Genomic DNA, 18,673 nt, shown 5'->3' on the forward strand with positions numbered 1-18,673 from the left:
CAAGGATGGAGCGAGTACTTAGCGGGGAAAGGATGTTGAAAACGTTAGAGGGAAGAATATTCTGCAAACGAGGGAGATGAAGGAAGAGAATAGGAATTTTTAGATACAATGAAAGGGAATTTACCTCATTGTGAATTGAAGAGGGAAGTCCATGAAGGGAGGGAGACCGCCAGAATACTTCTTAAAAGCTCCTTGTAAACCTACCTCAATTGAGTGAATACGTATATTTGTAATAAATGTGTCAATTCCTTTTTTTCCATTCACTATGGCTTTTTTATTAGTTTAACCAGACAATTCCCTTTGCTGTGAGTTTCAGTTACAATAATCTTTAATTAAAAACCGTTATTTTTCTCGGAAATTTGGCTTGAGGGTTCTATCTGCCAAGTGGCCTCTTTCTGGATTGTCTCGGTAAATCGTCCTGAACTTATCTTTATGAGCTCGGAAAAAGACGTTGAAAAAAAAAAAATAATAGAAGGGTCTGTTGTGGAGCCCTCGCTTTGTCCCCTTGGAAACCATGGAGATGAAAAAATAATAATCCTCTCGCGCGTGCAGCTCCTTTCCTGGAATGGGAAAATCTTTAACCAGGCGCATGTGGGTTGGCCCACTTCCGATTGTTGACCTACATTCGAGTCTTGTCGCTCGCGGTCCCTGGCTGTTTGATGCGAAGTGGTGCTGGGTACGGTTTCGTAGCGAGAATGAGTTCCTTTGCATGAAAACTTCCGATTGCCTCGGGGACATCGTAGTCGTGATATTTTTTTAACCCTCTCAGTGCCACCGAAATTTAGTTGTACTAGAAAAAGTGCCGACGTAAATTTAGAATTTTGTATGGAGTAGTATTTTAGATGGCTGTAAAGTTTTATTTTATTTTACTAAGAAGGAACTAGTTGTTGGTTATGATTTTCTAATACATTGGATGAAGAATGAAACAAAATGAATTAATTTATTACGATTTTAACTTCAGTCTACGCTCGTGTCGATATATCGGCTCAAAGCACTATTCGCTAGTGATGAGCGATATATCGCTAACTGTGATTGAATCACCGTTACTGAAAAGTAGCAGTCACTGTCGGTGATTCGATATTCGAAATCACTGTGATCGGTGATTCCATCACTGGATTCGGTGAATATAGATCTGGCTGCTACCAAGTGATATGCGATATATCGCCACCTGTGATTGAAGAGAAGTAGCCGATCACTGCCGGTGACTAAATCACCAAATACTCGAAATCACTGCGACTGTGAATACGGTGAAGTTAGCTTCGGAAGCTACCATGATGCTACCAATAGTAAAATAAGGATGTCTTATTCATCTTTCATGATAAATAAGACATTCTGTGCGAAATGTACAGCTAAAGCTTTGAATTATGATGGTTTCATTATAAATATGTATAAAAAATGATTGACCCTTATCAATTATTTTACCTCATCTAATTTAATTAATTATTGTAGTATAAACTCGGAATTAGAACTATTCCCTCAAAAGATATTTTGCCTAATTTTAAAATTTTCTATAAGTTTATTTGATCCTATTGAGGAGAGCTCATTCCTTGGAATTGGACAAAGTAGCAGGAATAGCAGCGCCACAAATCACCGATGACCCTTAAGAGTGATTCACCTCGGTGATCGCAATCACAGTTAAGAATCACCGTTACTGATGAGTAGCAGTCACAGGTAACGAAGTGATCCGAGAATCACAGTTCCGCTCATCACTAATATTCGCCCGTGGAGAAAAGCCGATATATCGGCTCATGGCACTAAGCGGGTTAAACGTATGGCTGGACAAGTAAGGTACGAGATGAGCAGCTGTAGATTTTTTTATAAAATTACTTTTGAAACCTCTGATTGCTGGAGATTTTTGGTTGATTTTGAAGGAATGTCATTTGTATTTGTCATAGCCCTGGGCCGAGTTAATCTTACCTATATCGATTTTCTATTTTTGATAGGATAACTGCCGTAATGCCCACTCGGTTAGTTATAACTTATTAAATTATTTAACGAAAATATAATATAATTTTAAAGAAATAATAAGGAAAAGTGTAAGCTCATTAGTAACAACTTTCGTACTTAAAACGTTTTTATTTGACCATCTCTTTATTTCAAAGGATGGATGAAAGAGGATTTTTCGGATACAAAAAGTCATAATTCCCTTAGTATTTTGTTTATCATTTTCTTACCAACCAGTTTAGTGTCTACCTTGACGTTTCAATCTAATGGTGTATCAAGAAATATATAAATAATTTTTCCCTGCAACATAAGTCTAAACAGTACTTTTTAAAAAATGTTGAGCCGAAAAGACGATTTTAAAAAAATATAAAATAATTGATGAATAGTAAATATTAATGAAATTAAATCTGTATCCTCTCTAAAGAAAAATGTATGTAAAGAAAAATGCGAAGCCCTAACGGCTGTATTTCTTAAGAGAATGTATGCAAAACATCAATGAAGTTAAATCTATACCCCTTAATCGAGCCTTTCTATTAATTTTAGCCACTGGGATTTGATTTTCAAAATCATTTTTCGAATAGGCCTGTTGTAACTTCTACTCTGCGTTTTAATTTAATGAGGTCATAGTGGGCGCGATCAACACGGGTCATAATTTAGGTCTCAACTGTGCCAACGACGTGGAATAATCTCTCCGATAGAATGACCGATTCAATTAACCCGTTTACTTCCAGGGGCAAGAGCCACTTCTCAGCAAGTGTTTTTATCTTCAATGGGGTAATTTCGCGGTTCAGTGGAGAGTTGGTGTCTGCGGAGGACATTAAAGCAACGAAGGATTTGCTTCAATTTCATGGTTTTTTTACGACTCTCTCTCTCCCTAGCGTTACGACCCAGTAATGTATGTATGTACTACCTCAAGTTGAAGTGCAGTCGTAATGCAGGCGACCCCGTGCGACTCTGTAAGCCGTTAACCTATTTTCCTTTCCCCATAGTGCCCAACCTAGCACGTGTACAACCTATTCACCTAGCCTTGAACTTGTGTATTTTATCTAAGTATTCTTTGTGCTGCGCGCATTATGGTTAATTCATTAGATCCCAATTCAGTGCGATGAAGTAGCGACCCCATGTTTATAGGACAAAAAATGCTTAAAAATTGTTTCCCTATCACCTCATAAAGCAGGAATAGAAGGATCAACAACTTTGCTATTTCCACATACTAATTTATTGACACCGACCATGGTTTCGTTACAGCGTAACATTATCAAGGTACCTTACAATAGGCGGATCCAGGGGGGGGGGGGGGGCACGGGGGCACGTGCCCCCCCAGACCCTTAAAAATATGCTAGATTTCTAATACGGTCCCGTTATCATTTCGTTCGTTTTGTATAACAAGGTATCCTTGTGCCCCCCCCTGACCAAAATCCTGGATACGGCCGTGCTTGTGCCCCTCCCAGAAAGAAATCCTGGATCCGCCCATGTACCTTACTATGTGGAAATAGCAAAGTTGTTGATCCTTCTATTCTTGCGATTATGGATTTCCACCAAGTTACGCCCGCTACTATTAATAACCTCATGAAGCATTTGAGATTCCTCCTGAAACATCCTGTATCCGATTTTCGTTTTACAACGGTTTCGCCCGTGATCCCAGAGGTGTCTTACGATCGAAGGTTAATTTTTATTTATGGATTATATTTTCCATATAAAATTTAAATTTGCATCTTAAATTTGAATGAACACCGCATAATATCGTGTAAGAGGCACATCACCCCTATGACCCTTCCCACCCTCCCTAGAGGTACCTCGTAGGAAAGGACGTTACGACGATACCACCTCCTGAAGAACTGCAGATTTCTCCTGAAACACCAAGTATAAAGATTTTGTCTCTGTGATCCGAAACGAGTCGTACGCATTAGATTGTTGTGGAAAAGAGTGCAACTTCCATTTAGCCGTCATGTTGAGGAAAAGTGTAACTTGTTCGCCGAAGTATGAAGAGCTACATCATTAAAGGGACACGTCTGTGCCCATGATCAAATCTTGGTACCTGTGAACTTCTGTGCTGTATTTCTCTTCTGACATTAGTATCTATATTCTCTAGTATTAGTAATAGTAGTTTAAGCAATCAGCATACTGTCTTTTGGCGTCTTCCGGTCGAAATTTTGTCAATTAAAAACTCCCACGTACTGGTCAGCCGAAAGATGGAGAATCATCAATTACTCCGCGTAAACCTGAGAATGTATAAGTACGGTCAACGATGCTGTCCCTTCAGCCATGTTTCCATCTTGCCTTAGTATTTTTCTCTTTTAAAGTATCCAGTAAAGTGGGTATGTATTACCTCAAGTTGAATTGCAGCCGTAATGTAGGCCACCCCGTCCTCTGTATGCTGTTAACCCATTTTCATTTGTCCACTGTCAAACGTAGCATGTGTACAACCTATCTATGGACCTAGCCTTGATCTGAGCTGCGCACATTCAGGTTTTATCCCTTGTTCTCAGTACAATACAACAGAATAACGATCGCCCAATCGTATATGAATTTCCACCCTCTTTATCGATTCTTGTACGAAGTAATTTCAACCGTTTCAGGCGCGTTACAGTGGAAGTTCGACATGTTCTAAGAAAAGGTAGTTGCACTTTTCCACAAATATTTAATGCGTACGACGCGTTTCGGCCCACAGAGCCATATTCTTCATACAAAGCGTTTCGGGAAGAATCTGCAATTCTACAGAGTGTGGTAGTGACGCAACAGTCTCTCCTCGGGGGATTCTCAGGTAGGTTGGGAGGGTCAAAACTGTAATGTGCTTAAAAATTTTATCTGGTAAACATACTCCAATAATCAAAAGTAGCCTTCGACCGGCAGACGCCACTGGTATCACGGATGTAACTGCCGTAAAACAAAACTCCCCAACAAAAATCTCCAAAACACGCGGTGGATGCCCGCAAGATGGGAAATTGAACTTATTAATTATTTTCTCCGGAGCTCCTTGCGGATCAATTACATGCCTTGTCTATTTTTATTACCATAGACGCGGTGGATAGAGCTATCAAAGCAAAAGACGATTGACTATTCATATTACAAGAATACCCATATAAATATTCCCTTTATAAATACCAGGCTGGTTACCTCGGGTGGTTGGTTGGTTTGTACTTATCGTTACGAGTCGAAGAGGCATACGTTAGTTGGTCTAACTACATTATTAATACTTACGTTTTAAAGATAATTATAACAAATTGTCTCCGAATTTTTGTATAACATTACCTAAAGAATTCACTTTTGTAATTTGATTGTGTGTGCCTGTCTTCTTGCATCTTCCTGCAGATATTGTCTCCTGCCTGGTCTTGTTCCTTTCTCTGTACTCGTATTTCATAGTTGTTGACAGCTTTTCAAACTGCGTGGCCCATTAGCTCAGTTGGTTAGAGCGTCGTGCCAATAACGCGAAGGTCGTGGGTTCGATCCCCCCATGGGCCAATTATTTTTTCCATGTCAAGTCGACCATACAGGCGGACTCTTATTTATAGGCGTTCAGTTTTTAGTGTTCCCGATGGGTTAGTCCATTCTCCCTATCGCATTCTTTAGAAATCCTCTCTGTTCTGTTGCTTTGAAAAAAGTTCCTTTTCTGTGGTCATATGAGTTACCTTATTCGTAATTTTCCGTTTCAGCCTTTTTTTTAGCCTCTGATACTGACGTTTGTTTGTTGCAGATGCTTGCTAATTAAATGGAAAATATAGGCAAAAAAGTATGCAAATGTGAGATTATATTCAGTTTATTGGTTTTCTTTCTTGGTCCAAACGCCCGATTTTAATAATGAATTATGAGTAAAGTTTCTGTACGCTTTACAAGCTACAGATGGTCGATTATTAGCTGTGGGTGAGTTGTAATTATTATCGGTAATATTTAAATTTTCTAAAACTACGAAAGTGACTTTTTCATAAAGTGGTAAGTGAGCAATCTCATTTTAATTCGCGATTTTATCTTACTCTTCAACTATAAATTCTTAGTTTAATTTTTTGCATTCCATGAAATCATAGCATGGGAACAAATGAAATTTTCTTGCGTATAAAAGTTTTCTGTAATACGTTCGTATGTCATCGTTGCCCGACGTTTCGAGGCCATTGCTGATCACTTTGTTTTAGAGGAAGTGGAAATTTAATTCTAATAAATTTAATTAATGGTTCAGTGCAATTACTTGAAAGAGAACTTTAATGCTGTCGGCGCTTTAGTCTTAAGAGATAAAATGACAACGACGAATGCATGGTCTTTGTTGACAACTCAAGGCAGTCTTCGAACTATCACGTGAAATTGATTTATACTTGAAACTTTATTATCGAATAATGGAAAATACCACCTTATCTTCCCCACTTCTATCTTATCTACTATATCGTGACTAATCTGAACTTATCTATCTGACTTTTGGTACATACCAATACTGTAAGTGCATTATTATGAATTAAGGAGAAGGGAAGTATTAAGGGAATTTGGCGACTAAAGACAGGCTGGTATAGTTCTGGCCGATGTATTAGAACACCCGGAAATATATCGATTTTAAATTTATCGCTAATCTGATATTGAATGTTGAAAATGGGCGTTTTATATAGTTGTCCTATGAAATTATGATTCATCGTCACATCACGAAAATCAAAATATTGCGCCCAATTGGGTTATCACGATTTATCATACATTAAGTATGACATGTAACGATTTATTCCAATGTAGCGTGCTATTTTATTTTGAGTAAAATCTAACATCGGTTCTTATAACTGGACTAAATATTTTATGGACTCCAGTAAGAGGATTGCCATTGACCCGTTTTTATATATCGCAACCTTGATTAATAAATTTAAATAAAATATCGTATCCCAATACATAATTTTCCGCTATGCCCAGTCCTGCTCAAGCTCGAATCATAAATTCCCCCTATCTATTCTTCGGTGGTGAACAAAGGGCCCATTATCTCTTGAATTTCGTTTTACTTGAATACTTAAAAGACAGATGTCGTATTCTCGGAGAATACGTGGATTCGATCCAGAGGCTGGAAGCATAGCGAAAGGGCTCACTTTATTTAGAAGCGGCGGATTGAAAGCCACACATTCTTTCATTAATTTGAAAACATCCCCGCTCTTGACGAGACCCGGTTTTTCTGAATAGATGAAATGATATTTAAAAAAATAGGCGTACATATTTTGTTCGACGATGCGGTGGAGTCATATATTTCTTTTGAAGTTCCAAGATATATTCAGAGGATAATACCATTCTTTCGTTGTGATTAATTAACGGTAAGATAAATAAGATCGAAAGAGTTTTTATGCCCCGAAAGAATTAGTGTTTCTTGAGGGTTGTCTTTTAAAAAGGTAGGCTCTTCCACGTTTTTTTCTACGTAAAATTTCATAGTAACTTCAATTCGAATAGATCATCGTCTATTGTATTCCCCCCATAATTTAGACCAGCACTCTTTCCTTTGCCCAAAAGGCTTTCGTGTTGGATAAGTGAATCGTTTTAATTCTATTAATTGCATAACGAAAATCGATGTGTGATATTTTCAATCCATTCGTGAATTCATACCGTTGAAAGTAGCGCACCATTGTTAGACCATTGGAAATTGGCTCTGAGGAAGTAGTTATACGAAAAGCGTTACATTTCAGGTTGTGCATATAACAAAAAGATTACTCAGAAAACATGTGTCACGTATTCACAATGAAGAGCGGTATGCAGAACATTTTAAATATGGCGTCATATATAACAATTGATAAATAATAGCAACCTTAATCCATGGTAGAAAACTTATGCTTTATACAGTGGTTCCCCAAAACCCATCAAATGAATCAGATTACAATATAACAAAAAGAAATGAGGAGGAATTCGGAAGAGTAGAAGAAGACAAGGTAGCATCGGCGGATGCACACGACCCAATTACGGCGTATACATATCTACGGCTATCCTTGTCGTATATACCGTCACAGTATCACGGTCGAGTATGGATCACCGTGGGTGGAAATGATTATGTGATAGAAATCATGATGGCCGGGATTATCTTTCTCCTACATTTATATTGTTATGGTTTATCATTAACATCACAACAGGCCCATTAGCTCAGTTGGTTAGAGCGTCGTGCTAATAACGCGAAGGTCGTGGGTTCGATCCCCCCATGGGCCATTTATTTTTTCCGTGTCTATCCAATCGTGCGGGGAGGTCACTTATTGTTCCTTAAGATTTTAATGTTCAGGAATGGTCGGATGATTCCTACATGCTTACTGCAATGCAAGCTTTTGAAATGCAATTTTTTCTATGCTATATTGCTTGAAAAAAGTTGTATATCTGTTATGATCAAATGGGCTGCCTTATTTCGTAATTTTTTTGTCTCGTACTTATCATTAGTCAGAGAAACTCATATCTTATTGCCGAAGCTGGTTAGTATAAAAATATTGGCAAAAAATTGACTGCGATCTTTGAATTTTTATTCCATGTCATCCTTAACCGCTGGAGGACATATTCGGTCATGACATGTGGACCTGGAGGACATTTTTCGGTCATGATATGTGTTTAAATCAAATTAAAACCCTCTACTCAATACCCAGTTTTTTATATTTCCCCCTGCTTTTGACCTCCCCGGAAATAAATTCCTGGCTACCCCACTCATGCAAAGAAACGTTTAATTGAGATATTTTTATCTTTCGTCGTAGATGATCCTTTTCTCTTTTATCTATAAAATTTGTAAATGAATTTACGATTGAACAGGAACGGATATTTTGCCGAACTGATCGGTACCTATAATAGGAATTCGATTTTATAAAGAATGAGGTCAATCCGTACTTGGTGGGACTTACTTGGGCACAGTTATTCTTCATTCTTTCACAGCGGGTGTCCTAACACCCCCTGCCTAATGCTTTACGAATCCATTTGCGGTGTAGTATTGAGCTGAACACGGTCCATGTGTGATCCCTTCCGCTGTCTATTTCCTCCCCAGAACTAGGTTATTTTAATTCGGTCGCAATGGCAACCGTCTCGTCTGGCTCGTGCGACAGAAAATCAGGTGAAGTTCGCGCTTTATATCAACCCCCTCCTCTCCTACCCCCAACCCTTTACCCCTCCATCCTTCCACCCCTCTTCAACGCGACCCTCTTGGCCTGCCATCGATCGCCCTTGTTTCCTCCAACTACCCTCTACAGAAGAGAAGGGATTGCACAACGTTACACGCGACGAGAACGTTCGCGTCATTAGGTTGTGATTATGTATATCTGTTTCTCTGGTTATCTGAGGTAAAGGACACTATGTCCGTTTTCCTAATTTTGCGGGAGATCAGTTTTACGCTTTTTAAAAAATGTAACCAGTAATTACTAGAAAGTCAGGTGACAATTTAACGTCGTCATCATAAGTTAACAATCCTAAGATTGGTTTGATGCAGCTCTCCATTCCTCTCTCCTTTTGCACTTAGCACCTGAAAACGGTTTTTTTTTCGAGTATCTAACCTTTCGAAATTTTATTCAATACTCGGGATTTTTAAGGACATAAAATGATTATGGTTGGATGAAAGTGTGCGATTATAATTGTCTGAAACAATTAGTTTCGAAATGGGTGATTAGTTGTTAATTTAACTCAAATATCAATTGCTTCAATCTTGGGGACTTATTGAGAAACTAACATAGGAACTGATGGATGCATGTAAAAGGTTGAAAAAAAATGATAATTAGATTCAGGGTACCAAATGTACTATGATGATAAACTATGAACAGTTCATCAATTGAAAAAAAACAGTTTTTTTCTCGTTTTTTCTACAATACTGAAAAAATGTGTTTTTGAAACGTTTTTTAAGTATATTTGTAAACGTTATATTCCTTAATGCGTTTCACAATATTCCTAGCATTTCTAAGTGCATGTTTTACATGTTCTAGCTTCACAGGAAGGTTGCCTTCATGAGTAGTAGGCAATTTTTGTCTTTGCATGAATATGGAAGTATATGTTAGTATGCCTAGAATTTTTAAGATCATTTGGTGTGCCTGAGGGCGTCCTCTTGCGTGTGGCATACTGAAGATTGGTCACCCCCTGCCAAGCACCGCTCTCAGGGAATCATGTGGATGTAGATGTAAACGTTTCGTATTCCCCAGGTGCCCACATATAGTCCTAATTTTCTCGAATATACTATGCCTCAAAAATATCGTCTAGTTTATTTAAGATGGAACCCCAAAAAAAGACAAACCGCCCCGATTGGTCTGCGAGAGGGAAAGATTTATTGAGGGAGAATTCGGTAACTTGGGATTTCGTGTTTTCGAATAATAGGCCAACTGTTTTCGTGGGGCCTGGTACGATCGGTCTCCGAAGGGAAAGGAATACTCTCTCGCTGCAGAGAGATGGACTGGGTCCTTTCGCCAGCGGGACGTTTCTGAGCCATTCCACGGATTTATTTATATCCCTCGATCCGTTGCATCGACCATCCAAGTGCTTATTGAGTACAGAGCCAGCCCTAGTTGCTGCGTTTAAAAAGGTAAATGATAAATAATATTCGTAGAAAAGTCATCTCTTTTTTCTTGTTAATACACGCTTTTTTACACGATTTTTCTCAACTTCCTCCGTCTGTTTTTGTGTTTCATGGATTGAATCTTTTACGTGGTTTTTAAACATCTTACCATTGGCGGATCGGCTTTAAATTTTGCACTCAAGCATGTTTTTCATAATACCATAATAGTCAATAATTAGGTATTTCAAATTTCTCTATTGTGCTTTTAAAAAATAAATTAAATTTTCATATGGATTCATATTTTAAGTCGCCCACTTGTGGAGCTATTCGTCGCTAAATTCGACAGTTTTAACCCTTTCGCATAAGTCGATGACTTCACGAGCCAAAACCATTAGAGTAATTTGTTAAGAATGTAAGAAATTCTGCGGAAACGGTCGTCGGTGCCACAGAACTTTCTTCTCTTACACTTGCTATACAAAATCGATCGCTCTTATTAATTTTCTTCCTTGACTTCACTCTTATGCGATGAAGTGGTAGCGTGGCCGAGCGGTCTAAGGCGCTGGTTTAAGGCACCAGTCTCTTCGGGGGCGTGGGTTCGAATCCCACCGCTGCCAAACTTTTTCTGTCCTATCATTCTTTATTGTAGAATTTTATCCATGGTTGGAATTTTATCCGTGGTCGGAATTTTATCGTGGCCTAATCGTTATACCTATCTATAATCTTTCAAACTTAAATCCATGATGGATTGATGATGATCTCACCTCTGCGTAAGCCGAGAAATCTTCATATATGTCAACCACCGGAAAAGTGTGAAATTAGTTAATGATAGTGGTTATTGTGGTTCAACTCAATACCTTCACAGCCAAATTAAGCCCTTGATAGAAGAGAATCAAGGCAGTGACAAGAAAAAAGCATAGCTGGCGTGTATCAAGGGAGCCATCGACAAAATAGAACAAATTATTTTAGTGTAAATTATGGTATACTTTCAGTACGTAAGATCCCAAGAGCCTGAAGAAATTATTTTAAATCAGATTATATAAGCGTAGTGGAACAAGTGGAACATGTCGCGGTTCCTTTCGCGATCTTTTATGCTGAAATAATGATTTCTTTGTTTAGTCTCGACATCGCCTCGTAGAAACATTTGATGGTGCTCCCAGAAACTGATTCCCGTTTTATCCTTGGACATACAATGGCTTATTTGAGCTCTTTATTTGATATTAAGCGTTTTTAAAATAGTTATAGACAATAAAAAAATTTCTCGACCACAACATGTTACAACATGAATGAAATTAGATACCAATCGTCGCTTTCATACTTTGGAATTTGCGAGAAAACTCTTTGTGAGATGAAATAATGAGGAAAATGCCATGTATGAGGAATCGAAAATTTGACATTGAATTTATTTTTTAGACCCGAAAAAAAGAAGGATAATTATGAACATAGGATCCAAAAAACATTAGACAGAAGCGGCTAAAAATTTAGTCACAACTTAATAATGAAGATACAATTATTGAAATGGTATTTGAATTTTATATGAATGAAGAATAAATAGTGTTAAACATTGGTTCCGTGGTTTGAATTTCCTCCCAAATTGCATCTTCGTTAAATAAATCAATTTTAAGCCGCGGCCATCGTTCAATTTAGTGCGTTTAAAAAAAAGAGTGCATTTAAAGTGATGTAAAGGGCGATAAACGTGATTCATTCTAGATGAATGATTTGTTCATCGTCAACCGTCTCATATTTTTTGGTTTCGATTGACTTCTTCTCCACTTTCTTCTGCGCCTTTACGAGGTTGAAGTCCAGGAACAGATCCCCTTCTGTATTGGTGTACTTTCCGGAGTAGATCACGCCCTGGTACGCTTTCAAGCCCAGGTTGTGCCTGCTCTCCGTCTCTCCACGCGAGAGCATGTAAGAGAGCACCGGAGCCTTGTGGAACATCTCGCAATCTCCTCCCCGTACGTGGACGCTGAAGTGGTGACCAGGCGACTCTTTGCTGGGCCTGCACAGCTCCGTGACGGACACAACCAGGAAAACCTCCCCGAAGCACTTCTGCAGGTGTAATTTCGCCAGGAACAGTTTGCCGTCCTCGTCCAGGACGTACAGTTTGTTCTGGGGCTCATCTTCCTCTTCTTTATCGGACTCTCGGTCTTCGACGACGGCGGAGGAGACGGTGGCAGTTTCCTGGGACGGATTGAGTTTCAGGCTCAGGTTACCGCCTCGCGAGAAGGGCAGGTAGTTGGGATGCTTTGTCTCGATGTGTTTGCTCAGGACCGCGACCGTCGAAGGATCGCAAGGTCTCTCAGATTTCACCTCTTCCATCCACTCGCAACCGTGAACGAAACATTTGAAAGGGCGATGGGGGCAGGTCGACTCGTGGGAGACCCGTTCTTTGGCCGGCATGAACGGTTCGCCGCAGCCGTAATCCGCGTACGAGCATGGGAAACGGATTACCCTGGCCAGGCTCTCGATCGTGAAGTTCCTCTCCCTGTCGAGGTGTCCTTTGCAAACCGGACAGCGATTCGCGCGCAAGAAACACTTACGGCAGAGGAGGTGACCGCGGCGACACTGTCTGACGGGTGGATTTATCCTCAACTTGCAACCGGGACATGTGAAGATCCGATTGATTTCAACCGCATCGCAACCGAAGTCGATCTGTAGGAAACAGGATAGGCGAAATAAAGTTTACGAGCGTGCTGCGCCTGCTCCCAGCGGGCTTCCCCCGCTCTTTTCAATGCAGGTCCACAGAGGAATAGACGCGGTTCTAATTTTAAAATGTAGAAAAAAAGGCAGGGTCTTATGTACAAATTTAATTGGAATGTTCATGTACAAATAGAGGTCAGAGGACCTCTTTAAACACAACACTGGAAGTAATTACACTATCCTCTGTTAATACTTGTTTAGCGTTTTCCTTAAACAAATATATAAGTTTGTGCGCCGTTAACTTCAGGAATATTTACCGGTTTACCTCTCGAACATTCCAACATAACCAAGATACGAACACAAAGAAAAGAGGGTGCCAGAGAAAGAGAGACAGAAAATGGTTCGCCATAGACTAAGTACGTGTTCAGTCCAAGACTGTGTTAACTTGAAATAATATGTTGAAAGCACGTTATATTGAAAAAAAATATAATAATACGTATCTGAAACTAAATTGGTATCAATTAAATATCCTGAAATAAAGGTTTGCTCTGCACCATGGAGCAAGTGCGTGACGTCAAGATGGCGGTTCGCCTCATCCCCTAAGAGAAATATCAAGGGCCATTTTTTAAAACCCATTTTAGGTAAAAATAGCAATATTTAGGAAGTAAGATATGCCGTCGCATGTTCTCTGATAAATTCTGTGCATTTGGTACCTCATTTGTAGAGTTTGGTTGCGTATAAGTTGAGAAAAAGGTAGCTATACAGTAGAAATATATATAATGATTAATTAATTAATTAATTGGGGCTGGCCAAAGGCATCGGTGGGACTACTGCTGGTGGAGACCGATAAAGGGGGTGGAACAGGGCTCCTAGTCAACCGTGAAAACTTTAAAACCGTGAATAACCCGTGAATTTCGTCTACCGTGAAAAAACGCGGAAAAAGCCGTGAATTTCGTCATAAAACTTAAAAAATTTCGCTCAAATTCGATTGCGGAACTACGTTCGATAGATCGAAAGAAAAATCGATATGTCGATCACATTTCAAGGTCTGTCACGTGGAGACACTGTCCACACATTTATCTGCACACGTATATTAGAAGCGCCATTTTTGGTATGTGTGCCATGACGACACATTGACCTTAAGCCTGTGATTGGAAGACCGGTAACCAAAGTGTTCATTAACCCTGGCGAGAAGTCAGACTTTTCTTCACTTCCCTGCCGCCCTGCTCTCACCATTTTCCCACTTTAGTCAACCCTGAATTTTGCTAAACATAGGTCACGTCATAAGAGCTAACACTTTCATTTCTGCGTTCGCATTCACGGCGTCTGTCGCGTCGAGAGAAAATTCACTCAATATATAAACCGTGGAAGTACCGAAACCTCCCCCTGGAAACACATCAACTCATGCTTAAGGAACAACCGTACTATTCTTTAAATGAGAAACTCTATATGAGTGAATGAAGCAACGTCATGAATTATCTAGAATATTTACGTGAATTAATTTCCCGAGCACCAGCGGAGTGAATTTTCCATCAGTTCGGCCATTTAAACTGAATTCTTAAATTACTGAGTAATTTAGTACTTACTATAGCATCCATGCTTTCAGAGCTAGATAGCTACCGTTCCTTTAGTCTAACTTCGTGAAAGAATAAGTCTTCCTTTTCAGCACAGGTTAAGAGGAAGACAAAAAGTGTTCCCATCCAAGTCCGATGCACGCCCTACTAAAATCCAGTAACTAGGTGACTGCATTGTTCACATTTTGCTCGCATCAACAATGGTCGCGTTGCGCATTTCCTCACATGTGGGTTTGAGATTGAATATGAACTGAGGCAGAGATAGATTCAAGAATAGAATATTTTTTAAGAATGATTGTTCATGCCTCAAATTTTAACGTGAGATACGTAATGCTTGTAACGCCAACGGAACTGTAAGCGCAAAAACAGCTTAAACCACATTGACAGACTATTACGGAGGAGGATGCTTCCGCGGTGAGTTCATTGGTGATTGTTTTTCGGGTTCATTCCGCGTTGACTCATATTTTGCGGACGACAGTTCCGGGCGCGTTTCAGCTCCCGGACCCGAAGACGGGACCCGAAACTGTTGTCCGCAAAATATGAGTCAACGCGGAATGAACCCGAAAAACAATCACATTGACAGTCATCGCTTTGAATTTTATTGGCAAAACGATCAAATATTAAAAGATTTACCGAAGTCAAAGATGAAAGAAGGGTTATAATAATTAGTAAGTATATTATTTAGATACCTTACGTTAGAATAATTATAATAATGTTAAGTATCTAAATTTTTACTGATGAAAATTTTTGCAAATTAAATGCACAAAACAAGACATGGGAAAGATATTTTCACATAATACCTGATGATAAGGTATTCTGGAAAACACTTTCTCCGGTATTAATCTCTATAGATTATAGCAGAATTTAAAATTTTTACATTGTACGATCACGGCGTTTAATTTTTATCAATAATTCTAATTTACATAATCATAAATGCTTAAACGCAACTCACTTGTGAGCGGTTCGTTTCCTCAACGGACGATGGTGGCTGAATTAGTTTTTATTGGCTGGAACTTTCATGGCGTCACCAACTCATGAAAAGTGGGCAACGACTTTTTATTTTTTTATTGTAAACTAATGAGTAGGTACGTGGAGAAATGATTTTTTTTAAAGCAAGCGACGGTTGACCCTGAGTGTTACATGGACCTCCGTATAACTATCCCCGTTATAAATACGAGGCCTACTAGCTCGGTCGGTTGGTCGGCTCGTACTTACGTTACTAGTTGAACAAAATTGAGGGCATGGGTTATTTGTCCTCGTTTTGGTATTAATACTTTGTACTTCAAGGCTAATACCACGCAAATTCTCTCCGAAAATTTGTACAAAATTGCGTGAATAATTTGTTCGTATAATTTGCTGATACAGTGTGCAACCTTGCCTCCTGCCCGCTTTCTCTGTTCTCATCTTTGATAGTAGTTGAGCGCTTGAATGGTGTGTGGCCCATTAGCTCAGTTGGTTAGAGCGTCGTGCTAATAACGCGAAGGTCGTGGGTTCGATCCCCCCATGGGCCAAATATTTTTTCCATGTCAAGTCGACCATACAGGCGTACTCTTATTTATAGGCGTTCAGTTTTTAGTGTTCCCGATGGGTTAGTCCATTCTCCCTATCGCATTCTTTAGAAATCCTCTCTGTTCTGTTGCTTTGAAAAAAGTTCCTTTTCTGTGGTCATATGAGTTACCTTATTCGTAATTTTCCGTTTCAGCCTTTTTTTTAGCCTCTGATACTGACGTTTGTTTGTTGCAGATGCTTGCTAATTAAATGGAAAATATAGGCAAAAAATTTCGATTCCCCAGTAGGCCACAAACGTTTTCATGAAGTGCTTAGGAAACGAAGTCGTCGTGTTTCGCTGTCGATGTCCTGTACTCTAGATCAATACATTCTCAGTCTTTTTTTTGGGCAGTTCGTGAGCGATATTCAATGACATCGTCACAAAGGGGCGAATTTAATTCTATCGCACATGAATGCTTTCGGGTGTACGTTCGGATTTCTTTGTTTTCCGACGTTACGTTGCCATTGCTGGTACCTTTTTTTTTTAGACGGAATGATATTTTATTTAATTCTGTTAAATTACTTGTTGCGGCCGTTGCTTGTCCCAATTTTTTTATAGAGGGAATGGAAATATTGAATTCTGTGTAATTACTTGAAATTCAAATTTAATTCTGCATACTCATTAACTAGTCTTAGGAGATAAAATGAAATTGACGAAAAAACGGCCTATGTAGACAACTTTGTGACTACTTGAGGCAGTGCTCGAAGTATCATGTGAAATTTATTTATATGTGAACACTGAACATTTTTTAATTAACTCATAAAATTTGTATATTATCGCCTATAATTCTTTACTCGTGTCATATTCTATTCATAAATCATTTGCTGACATAGTATGCAATCTTGTCTCCTTCATGCTTTATCCAGTTTCATGGGCGGAGTTTTGAGGGGGAGTCCGAGGGAGCCTGGGCCCCCAACTTAATTGGTAATTTGTCTGCAAAAAGTACGAAATTTGTATGAGTGCCAAAATTTTAGTGTTACAATTAGATAGAACTTGCTGTGCTGTGCTAGTAAATGCTGATTTCAGACACTTATTCAAACGAATATTCCAGAGGAGGGCCTTGGGGACCTCCCCGTTTCTCAGGGGGATATCCCATAGCTCCAAAATCCCCGGCAGGATCGCTAGTCCCCCCCTCAAGTATAAACCTTTTAACTTCGCTCATGTCCAATCTCCTTGATAGCGGTGAAGTACCTTAAATGTGGCCCATTAGCTCAGTTGGTTAGAGCGTCGTGCTAATAACGCGAAGGTCGTGGGTTCGATCCCCCCATGGGCCAGTAGCTTTTTTTATTCCTTCTAAGAAGTGAACCTCTGTAAACAACTTCGCGGCGGTTCGCGGCAGTCTTCGAAGAATCATGTGAAATCGATTTATACGTGAACATTAGTGAACGAATGATGGAAAATAATTCCTTATCCTCTGCGCAACAGAGTTGAACTTGCTCAGTCCGCGTCCCTGCAAAAAAAGCCCGCTACTACGGCTATGCACACTACTTAGATGATTTTCTTTTTTGTGGTTTATTTTAAGTAAGAGGAAAATTGTAAAAAATTTCTTAGATGAATAGTATGGAAATGTTTTTTTCATGTAGCCTACGTAAGTTCAGTATTTATGTACTTTTGTACACCTCGGAAATTGAAATCTAACTTTCGTCCATTTGAAAAATTATAGAATGGGTAAATTTTAATTTTAAAAAGCTATTTAAACGCGAAGATGTCGTTCTCTCTATAAAAAATACAATGAAACGTACCAATCAAATCTTTTGTCCGCGACGAGATGAAGAAGATGACCGTTTCGACGTTCTCATAGTTTTTCGCGTGTTCTTTTTCACTCTTTCGAACGTAGAAGCTAAACTTTTACGTTTAAACGATATTTAATGATGCATTGCTGTAGTTGAATAAACAATGAGTAAAACGATATATTACACGACCCTATGGAGCTTCGGGAGAATTTTGTAACAATGCTTAAAGTTCAGCGTTCTACCCTTTTTTCGCATCGATAGTAGTGTTGCCAGGTCGAACACAATAGTCAGTCTCATTACCAATCATACACACGTCGTAGTTCATGGATACAAGCTGTAATGCTCTTCCTTAATATTTTCTGCTTTTACTTCGGCCTAACTGTATGACACATATAATATTACACAAGGATAAAATTTGAGGGAAATTTCGTATGAAAATTTTTCTGTTTTCGTTTATATTGCGAATCTTAGGACGTGCCGAACAATTAAAGATTATAAACCACATTCTTTGGAATCAGTAGCGACTACTTTTGATTGCATTGCTTTTTTTCTTGCAAGGTGACCGAAGCTATACTTTCTAAATTAAACCTTACTGATTTCACAGTTAAATTACCAGAATGGGTAATAGATGGACACATTTATTAAATTATAACACATTGCTAAATCTGTGAGCTATATTGATGCTCAGCTTATGCCGTGAATGCGCCATTGATTGGAGGTGATCACTATAAGCTATAGTTGCTAATAGGGTTTGCCGTTTGCATTGTTTCATTGAAGAAATCCTCCCGTG

General features: G+C 39.1%; 1 protein-coding gene and 5 non-coding genes across 6 annotated transcripts; 5 read left to right on the forward strand and 1 right to left on the reverse strand.

The window, feature by feature from the left end:
* The first annotated feature begins 5,332 nt into the window (after positions 1 to 5,332).
* On the forward strand, positions 5,333 to 5,406 carry Trnai-aau. The gene has a single exon. It is a non-coding gene; the product is annotated as a tRNA-Ile (tRNA).
* A 2,608-nt stretch (positions 5,407 to 8,014) lies between these two features.
* Positions 8,015 to 8,088, forward strand: Trnai-aau. Its single transcript has one exon. It is a non-coding gene; the product is annotated as a tRNA-Ile (tRNA).
* A 2,831-nt stretch (positions 8,089 to 10,919) lies between these two features.
* Trnal-aag lies at positions 10,920 to 11,001 on the forward strand. The gene has a single exon. It is a non-coding gene; the product is annotated as a tRNA-Leu (tRNA).
* A 780-nt stretch (positions 11,002 to 11,781) lies between these two features.
* On the reverse strand, positions 11,782 to 14,747 carry LOC124165617. Its single transcript, XM_046543080.1, has 2 exons — positions 14,614 to 14,747; positions 11,782 to 13,039 (listed from the first exon to the last, which is right to left on the reverse strand). The coding sequence occupies exons 1-2, from the start codon at positions 14,623 to 14,625 to the stop codon at positions 12,086 to 12,088; spliced, it is 966 nt and encodes a 321-aa protein (XP_046399036.1). The 5' UTR covers positions 14,626 to 14,747; the 3' UTR covers positions 11,782 to 12,085.
* A 1,291-nt stretch (positions 14,748 to 16,038) lies between these two features.
* Positions 16,039 to 16,112, forward strand: Trnai-aau. Its single transcript has one exon. It is a non-coding gene; the product is annotated as a tRNA-Ile (tRNA).
* A 1,238-nt stretch (positions 16,113 to 17,350) lies between these two features.
* Positions 17,351 to 17,424, forward strand: Trnai-aau. The gene has a single exon. It is a non-coding gene; the product is annotated as a tRNA-Ile (tRNA).
* The last annotated feature ends 1,249 nt before the right edge of the window (positions 17,425 to 18,673 follow it).

Source organism: Ischnura elegans, chromosome 9, assembly GCF_921293095.1.
Source record: "Ischnura elegans chromosome 9, ioIscEleg1.1, whole genome shotgun sequence".
Lineage (NCBI taxonomy): Eukaryota > Metazoa > Arthropoda > Insecta > Odonata > Coenagrionidae > Ischnura > Ischnura elegans.